The 14,445-nt window shown below is 38.3% G+C and overlaps 1 protein-coding gene across 12 annotated transcripts in view; it reads right to left on the bottom strand.

The window, feature by feature from the left end:
* celf1 (cugbp, Elav-like family member 1) overlaps positions 1 to 14,445 on the bottom strand; it is a 51,208-nt gene that overhangs the window by 23,409 nt on the left and 13,354 nt on the right. For 8 of the 12 annotated variants that reach the window (XM_078944806.1, XM_078944807.1, XM_078944810.1 and 5 more), the window contains 2 exons: positions 13,839 to 13,887; positions 13,199 to 13,333 (listed from right to left, as the gene is read on the bottom strand). In XM_078944806.1, the coding sequence (XP_078800932.1) occupies positions 13,199 to 13,333; positions 13,839 to 13,887 (184 nt within the window). The remainder of the gene's footprint in view (positions 1 to 13,198; positions 13,334 to 13,838; positions 13,888 to 14,445) is intronic. The other 4 variants (XM_078944808.1, XM_078944809.1, XM_078944812.1 and 1 more) reach the window with 1 other exon arrangement.

Raw genomic sequence — 14,445 nt, 5'->3', positions numbered from 1 at the left:
AGAAAAAGACTAGAAGACAGAGGATGACTATAATACAGAAAATGACTATAAGACAGAGGATGACTATAAAACAGAGAATGACTAGAAGACAGAGGATGACTAGAAGACAGAAAATGACTAGAAGACAGTGTGAAGAATAGTTAGAAACTGCCTTTAACTTTTATTACACTAATGGTTTAAACTTAATTCGCTGAGCATGTATTGTCATCTCAAAATTATATTACATTTGAAGAAAGCACAGCCAAACTATTGTTCTAACAGTTTCTTCCCATACTCCCTCTTTTCTGTGCATGTTTTCTGCTGAGCAGGCCTCAGACTTATCTTCACTTTAGCCTTGGAGCTTCTCTCCACCAGTAACCTGTGGGCGTGATTTGTACACGAGGTCCATCGGACGATCTTCTGAATATGCAAATGCAGGGTTTTTATACCAAGCCCATCCCTGAGCTCGTTGGTTCGGACTTTGAATGTACCATGTTCATCTGTCTGTCCCCTTCGTGTTGGTACGAAGTAAAACCTCCACAAAAGATAAGTAACTGTCTCTGAGTCGTTATTCATTATTTCTGTGTGTAAGAAACTGACGGGGTTACGAACTAAAATGTAATACAGTCCTTTCTAGACACTCCAGTTTCTTCACAGACAGATAATGACTAGAAGATAGAGGATGACTACAAGACAGAGGATGACTAGAAGACAGAGGATGACTAGAGGACAGAGGATGACTAGAAGACAGAGGATGACTAGAAGACAGAGAAAGACTAGAAGACAGAAAATGACTAGAAGATAGAGGATGACTAGACGACAGAGATGACTAGAAGACAGAAAATGACTAGAAGACAGATAATGACTAGAAGATAGAGGATGACTAGAAGACAGAGGATGACTAGAAGACAGAGGATGACTATAAAACAGAGATTTACTAGAAGACAGAGAAAGACTAGAAGATTGAGGATGAGTAGAAGACAGAGGACGACTAGAAGACAGAGAATGACTAGAAGATAGAGGATGACTAGAAGACAGAGGATGACTAGAAGACAGAGAATGACTAAAAGACAGAGGATGACTAGAAGACAGAGAATGACTAAAAGACAGAGGATGACTATAAAACAGAAAATTACTAGAAGACAGAAAATGACTAGAAGACAGAGGATGACTAGAATACAGAAAATGACTAAAAGACAGAGGACTAGAATACAGAAAATGACTAGAAGACAGAAAATGACTAGAATACATAAAATGACTAGAAGACAGAAAATGACTAGAATACAGAAAATGACTAGAAGACAGAAAATGACTAGAATACAGAAAATGACTAGAAGACAGAAAATGACTAGAATACAGAAAATGACTAGAAGACAGAAAATGACTAGAATACAGAAAATGACTAGAAGACAGAAAATGACTAGAATACAGAAAATAACTAGAAGACAGAAAATGACTAGAATACAGAAAATGACTAGAAGACAAATGATGACTATAAAACAGAAAATGACTATAAAACAGAAAATGACTAGAAGACAGAGGATGACTATAAAACAGAAAATGACTAGAAGATAGAGGATGACTAGAAGACAGAGAATGACTAGAAGACAGAGGATGACTAGAAGAAAGAGAATGACTAGAAGACAGAAAATGACTAAAAGACAGAGGATGACTAGAATACAGAAAATGACTAGAAGACAGAGGATGACTAGAAGACAGAGGATGACTATAAAACAGAGGATGACTAGAAGACAGAGAATGACTAAAAGACAGAGGATGACTAGAAGACATAGGATGACTAGAAGACAGAGAATGATTAGAAGACAGAAAATGACTAGAAGACTGAGGATGACCAGAAGACAGAATGACTAAAAGACAAAGGATGACTAAAAGACAGAGAATGACTAAAAGACAGAGGATGACTATGAAGCAGAAAATGACTAGAAGATAAAGGATGACTAGAAGACAGAGTATGACTAGAAGACAGAGGATGACTAGAAGACAGAGGATGACTAAAAGACAGAGGATGACTATAAAACAGAAAATGACTAGAAGACAGAGGATGACTAGAAGACAGAAAATGACGAAAAAACAGAAAAAGACTAGAAGACAGATAATGACTAGAAGATAGAGGATGACTAGAAAACAGAGGATGACTAGAAGACAGAAAATGACTAAAAGACAGAGGAGGACTAGAATACAGAAAATGACTAGAAGACAGAAAATGACTAGAATACAGAAAATGACTAGAAGACAGAAAATGACTAGAATACAGAAAATGACTAGAATACAGAAAATGACTAGAATACAGAAAATGACTAGAAGACAGAAAATGACTAGAAGACAGAAAATGACTAGAATACAGAAAATGACTAGAAGACAGAAAATGACTAGAATACAGAAAATAACTAGAAGACAGAAAATGACTAGAATACAGAAAATGACTAGAAGACAGATGATGACTATAAAACAGAAAATGACTAGAAGACAGAGGATGACTATAAAACAGAAAATGACTAGAAGACAGAGGATGACTAGAAGACAGAAAAAGACTGGAAGACAGATAATGACTAGAAGATAGAGGATGACTAGAAGACAGAGGATGACTAGAAGACAGAGAATGACTAAAAGACAGAGGATGACTAGAAGACAGAGAATGACTAAAAGACAGAGGATGACTATAAAACAGAAAATGACTAGAAGACAGAAAATGACTGGAAGACAGAGGATGACTAGAATACAGAAAATGACTAAAAGACAGAGGACTAGAAGACAGAAAATGACTAGAAGACAGAAAATGACTAGAAGACAGAAAATGACTAGAAGACAGAAAATGACTAGAAGACAGAAAATGACTAGAATACAGAAAATGACTAGAAGACAGAAAATGACTAGAATACAGAAAATGACTAGAAGACAGAAAATGACTAGAATACAGAAAATAACTAGAAGACAGATGATGACTATAAAACAGAAAATGACTATAAAACAGAAAATGACTAGAAGACAGAGGATGACTAGAAGACAGAAAATGACTAGAAGACAGAAAAAGACTAGAAGACAGATAATGACTAGAAGATAGAGGATGACTAGAAGACAGAGGATGACTAGAAGACAGAGAATGACTAAAAGACAGAGGATGACTAGAAGACAGAGAATGACTAAAAGACAGAGGATGACTATAAAACAGAAAATGACTAGAAGATAGAGGATGACTAGAAGACAGAGAATGACTAGAAGACAGAGGATGACTAGAAGAAAGAGAATGACTAGAAGACAGAAAATGACTAAAAGACAGAGGATGACTAGAATACAGAAAATGACTAGAAGACAGAGGATGACTAGAAGACAGAGGATGACTATAAAACAGAGGATGACTAGAAGACATAGGATGACTAGAAGACAGAGAATAACTAGAAGACAGAAAATGATTAGAAGACTGAGGATGACCAGAAGACAGAATGACTAAAAGACAGAGGATGACTAAAAGACAGAGAATGACTAAAAGACAGAGGATGACTATGAAACAGAAAATGACTAGAAGATAGAGGATGACTAGAAGACAGAGTATGACTAGAAGACAGAGGATGACTAGTAGACAGAGGATGACTATAAGACAGAGGATGACTATAAAACAGAAAATGACTAGAAGACAGAGGATGACTAGAAGACAGAAAATGACGAAAAGACAGAAAAAGACTAGAAGACAGATAATGACTAGAAGATAGAGGATGACTAGAAAACAGAGGATGACTAGAAGACAGAAAATGACTAAAAGACAGAGGACTAGAATACAGAAAATGACTAGAAGACAGAAAATGACTAGAAGACAGAAAATGACTAGAATACAGAAAATGACTAGAAGACAGAAAATGACTAGAATACAGAAAATGACTAGAAGACAGAAAATGACTAGAATACAGAAAATGACTAGAAGACAGAAAATGACTAGAATACAGAAAATGACTAGAAGACAGAAAATGACTAGAATACAGAAAATAACTAGAAGACAGAAAATGACTAGAATACAGAAAATGACTAGAAGACAGATGATGACTATAAAACAGAAAATGACTAGAAGACAGAGGATGACTATAAAACAGAAAATGACTAGAAGACAGAGGATGACTAGAAGACAGAAAAAGACTAGAAGACAGATAATGACTAGAAGATAGAGGATGACTAGAAGACAGAGGATGACTAGAAGACAGAGAATGACTAAAAGACAGAGGATGACTAGAAGACAGAGAATGACTAAAAGACAGAGGATGACTATAAAACAGAAAATGACTAGAAGATAGAGGATGACTAGAAGACAGAGAATGACTAGAAGACAGAGGATGACTAGAAGAAAGAGAATGACTAGAAGACAGAAAATGACTAAAAGACAGAGGATGACTAGAATACAGAAAATGACTAGAAGACAGAGGATGACTAGAAGACAGAGGATGACTATAAAAGAGAGGATGACTAGAAGACAGAGAATGACAAAAAGACAGAGGATGACTAGAAGACATAGGATGACTAGAAGACAGAGAATGACTAGAAGACAGAAAATGACTAGAAGACTGAGGATGACCAGAAGACAGAATGACTAAAAGACAGAGGATGACTAAAAGACAGAGAATGACTAAAAGACAGAGGATGACTATGAAGCAGAAAATGACTAGAAGATAGAGGATGACTAGAAGACAGAGTATGACTAGAAGACAGAGGATGACTAGAAGACAGAGGATGACTATAAGACAGAGGATGACTATAAAACAGAAAGTGACTAGAAGACAGAGGATGACTAGAAGACAGAAAATGACGAAAAGACAGAAAAAGACTAGAAGACAGATAATGACTAGAAGATAGAGGATGACTAGAAAACAGAGGATGACTAGAAGACAGAAAATGACTAAAAGACAGAGGAGGACTAGAATACAGAAAATGACTAGAAGACAGAAAATGACTAGAATACAGAAAATGACTAGAAGACAGAAAATGACTAGAAGACAGAAAATGACTAGAATACAGAAAATGACTAGAAGACAGAAAATGACTAGAATACAGAAAATGACTAGAAGACAGAAAATGACTACAATACAGAAAATAACTAGAAGACAGAAAATGACTAGAATACAGAAAATGACTAGAAGACAGATGATGACTATAAAACAGAAAATGACTAGAAGACAGAGGATGACTATAAAACAGAAAATGACTAGAAGACAGAGGATGACTAGAAGACAGAAAATGACTACAAGACAGAAAAAGACTAGAAGACAGATAATGACTAGAAGATAGAGGATGACTAGAAGACAGAGGATGACTAAAAGACAGAGAATGACTAAAAGACAGAGGATGACTAGAAGACAGAGAATGACTAAAAGACAGAGGATGACTATAAAACAGAAAATGACTAGAAGACAGAGAATGACTAGAAGACAGAGGATGACTAGAAGAAAGAGAATGACTAGAAGACAGAAAATGACTAAAAGACAGAGGATGACTAGAATACAGAAAATGACTAGAAGACAGAGAATGACTAGAAGACAGAGGATGACTATAAAACAGAGGATGACTAGAAGACAGAGAATGACTAAAAGACAGAGGATGACTAGAAGACATAGGATGACTAGAAGACAGAGAATGACTAGAAGACAGAAAATGACTAGAAGACTGACGATGACCAGAAGACAGAATGACTAAAAGACAGAGGATGACTAAAAGACAGAGAATGACTAGAAGACAGAGGATGACTAGAAGACAGAAAATGACTAGAAGACAGAAAAAGACTAGAAGACAGATAATGACTAGAAGATAGAGGATGACTGGAAGACAGAGGATGACTAAAAGACAGAGAATGACTAAAAGACAGAGGATGACTAGAAGACAGAGAATGAATAAAAGACAGAGGATGACTATAAAACAGAAAATGACTAGAAGACAGAGAATGACTAGAAGACAGAGGATGACTAGAAGAAAGAGAATGACTAGAAGACAGAAAATGACTAAAAGACAGAGGATGACTAGAATACAGAAAATGACTAGAAGACAGAGAATGACTAGAAGACAGAGGATGACTATAAAACAGAGGATGACTAGAAGACAGAGAATGACTAAAAGACAGAGGATGACTAGAAGACATAGGATGACTAGAAGACAGAGAATGACTAGAAGACAGAAAATGACTAGAAGACTGAGGATGACCAGAAGACAGAATGACTAAAAGACAGAGGATGACTAAAAGACAGAGAATGACTAGAAGACAGAGGATGACTAGAAGACAGAAAATGACTAGAAGACTGAGGATGACTAGAAGACAGAGAAAGACTAGAAGACAGAGGATGACTAGAAGACAGAGAATGACTAAAAGACAGGATGACTAGAATACAGAAAATGAAGAAGACAGAGGATGACTAGAAGACAGAAAATGATTAGAAGACAGAGGATGACTACAAGACAGAGGATGACTATAAAACAGAAAATGACTAGAAGACAGAGGATGACTATAAGACAGAGGATGACTATAAAACAGAGAATGACTATAAGACAGAGAAAGACTAGAAGTCAGAAAATGACTAGAAGATAGAGGATGACTAGAAGACAAAGAATGACTAGAAGACAGAGGATGACTAGAAGACAGAGGATGACTAGAATACAGAAAATGACTAGAAGACTGAGGATGACTAGAAGACAGAAAATGACTAGAAGACAGAGGATGACTAGAAGACAGAGAATGACCAAAAGACAGAGGATGACTAGAAGACAGAAAATGACTAGAAGACAGAGGATGACTAGAAGACAAAAAATGACAAGAAGACAGAGGATGACTACAAGACAGAGGATGACTATAAAACAGAAAATGACTAGAAGACAAAGGATGACAAGACAGAGGATGACTATAAAACAGAGAAAGACTAGAAGTCAGAAAATGACTAGAAGATAGAGGATGACTAGAAGACAGAGGATGACTAGAAGACAGAAAATGACTAGAAGTCAGAAAATGACTAGAAATTAGAGGATGACTAGAAGACAAAGAATGACTAGAAGACAGAGGATGACTAGAAGACAGAGGATGACTAGAATACAGAAAATGACTAGAAGACTGAGGATGACTAGAAGACAGAAAATGACTAGAAGACAGAGGATGACTAGAAGACAGAGAATGACCAAAAGACAGAGGATGACTAGAAGACAGAAAATGACTAGAAGACAGAGGATGACTAGAAGACAAAAAATGACAAGAAGACAGAGGATGACTACAAGACAGAGGATGACTATAAAACAGAAAATGACTAGAAGACAAAGGATGACAAGACAGAGGATGACTATAAAACAGAGAAAGACTAGAAGTCAGAAAATGACTAGAAGATAGAGGATGACTAGAAGACAGAGAATGACTAGAAGACAGAGGATGACTAGAAGACAGAGGATGATTAGAATACAGAAAATGACTAGAAGACAGAGGCAGACTAGAAGACAGAGAAAGACTAGAAGACAGAAAATGACTAGAAGACAGAGAATGACTAGAAGACAGAGGATGACTAGAAGAAAGAGAATGACTAGAAGACAGAAAATGACTAAAAGACAGAGGATGACTAGAATACAGAAAATGACTAGAAGACAGAGAATGACTAGAAGACAGAGGATGACTATAAAACAGAGGATGACTAGAAGACAGAGAATGACTAAAAGACAGAGGATGACTAGAAGACATAGGATGACTAGAAGACAGAGAATGACTAGAAGACAGAAAATGACTAGAAGACTGAGGATGACCAGAAGACAGAATGACTAAAAGACAGAGGATGACTAAAAGACAGAGAATGACTAGAAGACAGAGGATGACTAGAAGACAGAAAATGACTAAAAGACTGAGGATGACTAGAAGACAGAGAAAGACTAGAAGACAGAGGATGACTAGAAGACAGAGAATGACTAAAAGACAGGATGACTAGAATACAGAAAATGACTAGAAGACAGAGGATGACTAGAAGACAGAAAATGATTAGAAGACAGAGGATGACTACAAGACAGAGGATGACTATAAAACAGAAAATGACTAGAAGACAGAGGATGACTATAAGACAGAGGATGACTATAAAACAGAGAATGACTATAAGACAGAGAAAGACTAGAAGTCAGAAAATGACTAGAAGATAGAGGATGACTAGAATACAGAAAATGACTAGAAGACTGAGGATGATTAGAAGACAGAGAAAGACTAGAAGACAGAGGATGACTAGAAGACAGAAAATGACTAGAAGTCAGAAAATGACTAGAAATTAGAGGATGACTAGAAGACAAAGAATGACTAGAAGACAGAGGATGACTAGAATACAGAAAATGACTAGAAGACTGAGGATGACTAGAAGACAGAAAATGACTAGAAGACAGAGGATGACTAGAAGACAGAGAATGACCAAAAGACAGAGGATGACTAGAAGACAGAAAATGACTAGAAGACAGAGGATGACTAGAAGACAAAAAATGACAAGAAGACAGAGGATGACTATAAAACAGAAAATGACTAGAAGACAAAGGATGACAAGACAGAGGATGACTATAAAACAGAGAAAGACTAGAAGTCAGAAAATGACTAGAAGATAGAGGATGACTAGAAGACAGAGAATGACTAGAAGACAGAGGATGACTAGAAGACAGAGGATGATTAGAATACAGAAAATGACTAGAAGACAGAGGCAGACTAGAAGACAGAGAAAGACTAGAAGACAGAAAATGACTAGAAGACAGAAAATGACTAGAAGACAGAGGATGACTGGAAGACAGAGGATGACTATAAAACAGAAAATGACTAGAAGACAAAGGAAGACAATAAGACAGAGGATGACTATAAAACAGAGAAAGACTAGAAGTCAGAAAATGACTAGAAGATAGAGGATGACTAGAAGACAGAGAATGACTAGAAGACAGAGGATGACTGGAAGACAGAGGATGACTAGAGGACAGAGGATGACTAGAAGACAGAGAATGACTAAAAGACAGAGGATGACTATAAAACAGAAAATGACAAGAAGATAGGATGACTAGAAGACAGAAAATGACTAGAAGACAGAGGATGACTAGAAGACAGAGAATGACCAAAAGACAGAGGATGACTAGAAGACAGAAAATGACTAGAAGACAGAGGATGACTAGAAGACAAAAAATGACAAGAAGACAGAGGATGACTATAAAACAGAAAATGACTAGAAGACAAAGGATGACAAGACAGAGGATGACTATAAAACAGAGAAAGACTAGAAGTCAGAAAATGACTAGAAGATAGAGGATGACTAGAAGACAGAGAATGACTAGAAGACAGAGGATGACTAGAAGACAGAGGATGATTAGAATACAGAAAATGACTAGAAGACAGAGGCAGACTAGAAGACAGAGAAAGACTAGAAGACAGAAAATGACTAGAAGACAGAAAATGACTAGAAGACAGAGGATGACTGGAAGACAGAGGATGACTATAAAACAGAAAATGACTAGAAGACAAAGGAAGACAATAAGACAGAGGATGACTATAAAACAGAGAAAGACTAGAAGTCAGAAAATGACTAGAAGATAGAGGATGACTAGAAGACAGAGAATGACTAGAAGACAGAGGATGACTAGAAGACAGAGGATGATTAGAATACAGAAAATGACTAGAAGACAGAGGCAGACTAGAAGACAGAGAAAGACTAGAAGACAGAAAATGACTAGAAGACAGAAAATGACTAGAAGACAGAGGATGACTGGAAGACAGAGGATGACTAGAGGACAGAGGATGACTAGAAGACAGAGAATGACTAAAAGACAGAGGATGACTATAAAACAGAAAATGACAAGAAGATAGGATGACTAGAAGACAGAAAAAGACTAGAAGACAGAGGATGACTATAAAACAGAAAATGACTATAAGACAGAGGATGACTATAAAACAGAGAATGACTAGAAGACAGAGGATGACTAGAAGACAGAAAATGACTAGAAGACAGTGTGAAGAATAGTTAGAAACTGCCTTTAACTTTTATTACACTAATGGTTTAAACTTAATTCGCTGAGCATGTATTGTCATCTCAAAATTATATTACATTTGAAGAAAGCACAGCCAAACTATTGTTCTAACAGTTTCTTCCCATACTCCCTCTTTTCTGTGCATGTTTTCTGCTGAGCAGGCCTCAGACTTATCTTCACTTTAGCCTTGGAGCTTCTCTCCACCAGTAACCTGTGGGCGTGATTGTCACACGAGGTCCATCGGACGATCTTCTGAATATGCAAATGCAGGGTTTTTATAACAAGCCCATCCCTGAGCTCGTTGGTTCGGACTTTGAATGTACCATGTTCATCTGTCTGTCCCCTTCGTGTTGGTACGAAGTAAAACCTCCACAAAAGATAAGTAACTGTCTCTGAGTCGTTATTCATTATTTCTGTGTGTAAGAAACTGACGGGGTTACGAACTAAAATGTAATACAGTCCTTTCTAGACACTCCAGTTTCTTCACAGACAGATAATGACTAGAAGATAGAGGATGACTACAAGACAGAGGATGACTAGAAGACAGAGGATGACTAGAGGACAGAGGATGACTAGAAGACAGAGGATGACTAGAAGACAGAGAAAGACTAGAAGACAGAAAATGACTAGAAGATAGAGGATGACTAGACGACAGAGATGACTAGAAGACAGAAAATGACTAGAAGACAGATAATGACTAGAAGATAGAGGATGACTAGAAGACAGAGGATGACTAGAAGACAGAGGATGACTATAAAACAGAGATTTACTAGAAGACAGAGAAAGACTAGAAGATTGAGGATGAGTAGAAGACAGAGGACGACTAGAAGACAGAGAATGACTAGAAGACAGAGGATGACTAGAAGACAGAGGATGACTAGAGGACAGAGGATGACTAGAAGACAGAGGATGACTAGAAGACAGAGAAAGACTAGAAGACAGAGAATGACTAGAAGACAGAGGATGACTAGAAGACAGAGGATGACTAGAAGACAGAGAAAGACTAGAAGACAGAGGATGCTTAGAAGACAGAGGATGACTAGAGGACAGAGGATGACTATAAAACAGAAAATGACAAGAAGATAGGATGACTAGAAGACAGAAAAAGACTAGAAGACAGAGGATGACTAGAGGACAGAGGATGACTAGAAGACAGAGGATGACTAGAAGACAGAGAAAGACTAGAAGACAGAGGATGCTTAGAAGACAGAGGATGACTAGAGGACAGAGGATGACTATAAAACAGAAAATGACAAGAAGATAGGATGACTAGAAGACAGAAAAAGACTAGAAGACAGAGGATGACTATAATACAGAAAATGACTATAAGACAGAGGATGACTATAAAACAGAGAATGACTAGAAGACAGAGGATGACTAGAAGACAGAAAATGACTAGAAGACAGTGTGAAGAATAGTTAGAAACTGCCTTTAACTTTTATTACACTAATGGTTTAAACTTAATTCGCTGAGCATGTATTGTCATCTCAAAATTATATTACATTTGAAGAAAGCACAGCCAAACTATTGTTCTAACAGTTTCTTCCCATACTCCCTCTTTTCTGTGCATGTTTTCTGCTGAGCAGGCCTCAGACTTATCTTCACTTTAGCCTTGGAGCTTCTCTCCACCAGTAACCTGTGGGCGTGATTTTCACACGAGGTCCATCGGACGATCTTCTGAATATGCAAATGCAGGGTTTTTATACCAAGCCCATCCCTGAGCTCGTTGGTTCGGACTTTGAATGTACCATGTTCATCTGTCTGTCCCCTTCGTGTTGGTACGAAGTAAAACCTCCACAAAAGATAAGTAACTGTCTCTGAGTCGTTATTCATTATTTCTGTGTGTAAGAAACTGACGGGGTTACGAACTAAAATGTAATACAGTCCTTTCTAGACACTCCAGTTTCTTCACAGACAGATAATGACTAGAAGATAGAGGATGACTACAAGACAGAGGATGACTAGAAGACAGAGGATGACTAGAGGACAGAGGATGACTAGAAGACAGAGGATGACTAGAAGACAGAGAAAGACTAGAAGACAGAAAATGACTAGAAGATAGAGGATGACTAGACGACAGAGATGACTAGAAGACAGAAAATGACTAGAAGACAGATAATGACTAGAAGATAGAGGATGACTAGAAGACAGAGGATGACTAGAAGACAGAGGATGACTATAAAACAGAGATTTACTAGAAGACAGAGAAAGACTAGAAGATTGAGGATGAGTAGAAGACAGAGGACGACTAGAAGACAGAGAATGACTAGAAGATAGAGGATGACTAGAAGACAGAGGATGACTAGAAGACAGAGAATGACTAAAAGACAGAGGATGACTAGAAGACAGAGAATGACTAAAAGACAGAGGATGACTATAAAACAGAAAATTACTAGAAGACAGAAAATGACTAGAAGACAGAGGATGACTAGAATACAGAAAATGACTAAAAGACAGAGGACTAGAATACAGAAAATGACTAGAAGACAGAAAATGACTAGAATACATAAAATGACTAGAAGACAGAGAATGACTAGAAGACAGAGGATGACTAGAAGACAGAGGATGACTAGAGGACAGAGGATGACTAGAAGACAGAGGATGACTAGAAGACAGAGAAAGACTAGAAGACAGAAAATGACTAGAAGATAGAGGATGACTAGACGACAGAGATGACTAGAAGACAGAAAATGACTAGAAGACAGATAATGACTAGAAGATAGAGGATGACTAGAAGACAGAGGATGACTAGAAGACAGAGGATGACTATAAAACAGAGATTTACTAGAAGACAGAGAAAGACTAGAAGATTGAGGATGAGTAGAAGACAGAGGACGACTAGAAGACAGAGAATGACTAGAGGACAGAGGATGACTAGAAGACAGAGGATGACTAGAAGACAGAGAAAGACTAGAAGACAGAGAATGACTAGAAGACAGAGGATGACTAGAAGACAGAGGATGACTAGAGGACAGAGGATGACTAGAAGACAGAGAAAGACTAGAAGACAGAGGATGACTAGAAGACAGAGGATGACTAGAGGACAGAGGATGACTAGAAGACAGAGGATGACTAGAAGACAGAGGATGACTAGAGGACAGAGGATGACTAGAAGACAGAGGATGACTAGAAGACAGAGAAAGACTAGAAGACAGAAAATGACTACAAGATAGAGGATGACTAGAATACAGAGATGACTAGAAGACAGAGGAGTGTTTCTCACCACGACTGAGTCCTTCGGGTCCTCGCAGTATCCGACACTCCTCTATCTGTCCGTATGGCGAGAACATCATTCGGATGTCGTTCTCGTTGCATTTCTTGGAGATCATTCTGATGAAGAGTTTTCTGTCCTCCACTGCTGCATTAGATACAACACTTGGTCAGAGGATCTCTCAGCATGAACACAGAAACGCTGAACTTTGAACTTTACTGGAAAGCTTTGGGACCGCTTTTATTTTGAAGGTTATGGTTTTCTCCTGGAACGTGGTGGATGATGATGATGATGATGATGATGATGGAACAAATTTGAACTTAACCTGGTAAATGGACTGTTTTGGTGCTGTTTCCACAGAGATTCCAGTTTTTTATATACTAGTGTGTAGTGCGACAGTCGTCCTGCAGGATTAGCTGCCTGCTCCAGGTCATCAGCACCAGGTAGGACAGGGGTCTCTAAAAACCCAGCTGGACCTTTCCGGACTTGGTTGCCCCAGAACATCAATGACAGCGTTGGAATTGAACCATCACATGGCAGGTAAAAAGTTGATCTTTGCACCAATGTGGTAAATGGAAGCGGCGTTTCTACACTAGTAGGAAGTCGGCCCGATGATTGAAGGATGGATTGTGGACTGCTGAACGGGTCTCACCATTGTTCTTCTCACTGTCTGCTGGCTTCATCTGGATCGGGTGATGCATCTGGAGGGAGTCACAAACAGACGAGAATGCATGACAGAGCTGCTGAAAAACATCAACACACGACTGAGGAGGAGGTCTGTGGCTCCTGTTTGTCCTCAAACGCCCGAGACATGCCAACAGTTTGAGTCCAGCCAGCGTAGTCCTGGACTGTTTGGAGACTCCCGAAAAAGTGTCTGGAGTAACCTGAGCTGCTCTTCTGATCATGATCAGCTGTGGAGCCGAGGCAGAGCGGTCGACCTCTGACTAGAAAATCGCAGGTTCGATCCCGCCCGTGTGTGGAAGTGTCCTTGGGTAAGACACTGAACCCATTCTACCTCCTGGTGGTTACAGGTTTGTGGTCACGAGGTGTTTACTATGTGAGGGTTAATGGCCGACAAAGTGTGCGGTTATTACTTTTTAACGCACGCCGTGGAAGCCTGAACCGTCCGACGCGAAGTGTGCGTTAAAAAGTAATAACGCACACTTCGAAGGCCATTAACCCGCTTATACCATGGTTACTTCCAAAAGCAATACATATTAACCAGGTTTTAGTCCTTAATTCTTGTTTTTCTTTCGATG

The sequence above is a fragment of the Oryzias latipes genome, chromosome 3 (assembly GCF_053564925.1).
Source record: "Oryzias latipes strain Hd-rR chromosome 3, Olatipes_Hd-rR_3.1".
Lineage (NCBI taxonomy): Eukaryota > Metazoa > Chordata > Actinopteri > Beloniformes > Adrianichthyidae > Oryzias > Oryzias latipes.
The sequence above is the reverse complement of the archived record's forward strand: the minus strand, read 5'-3'. Positions and strand labels throughout refer to the sequence as shown.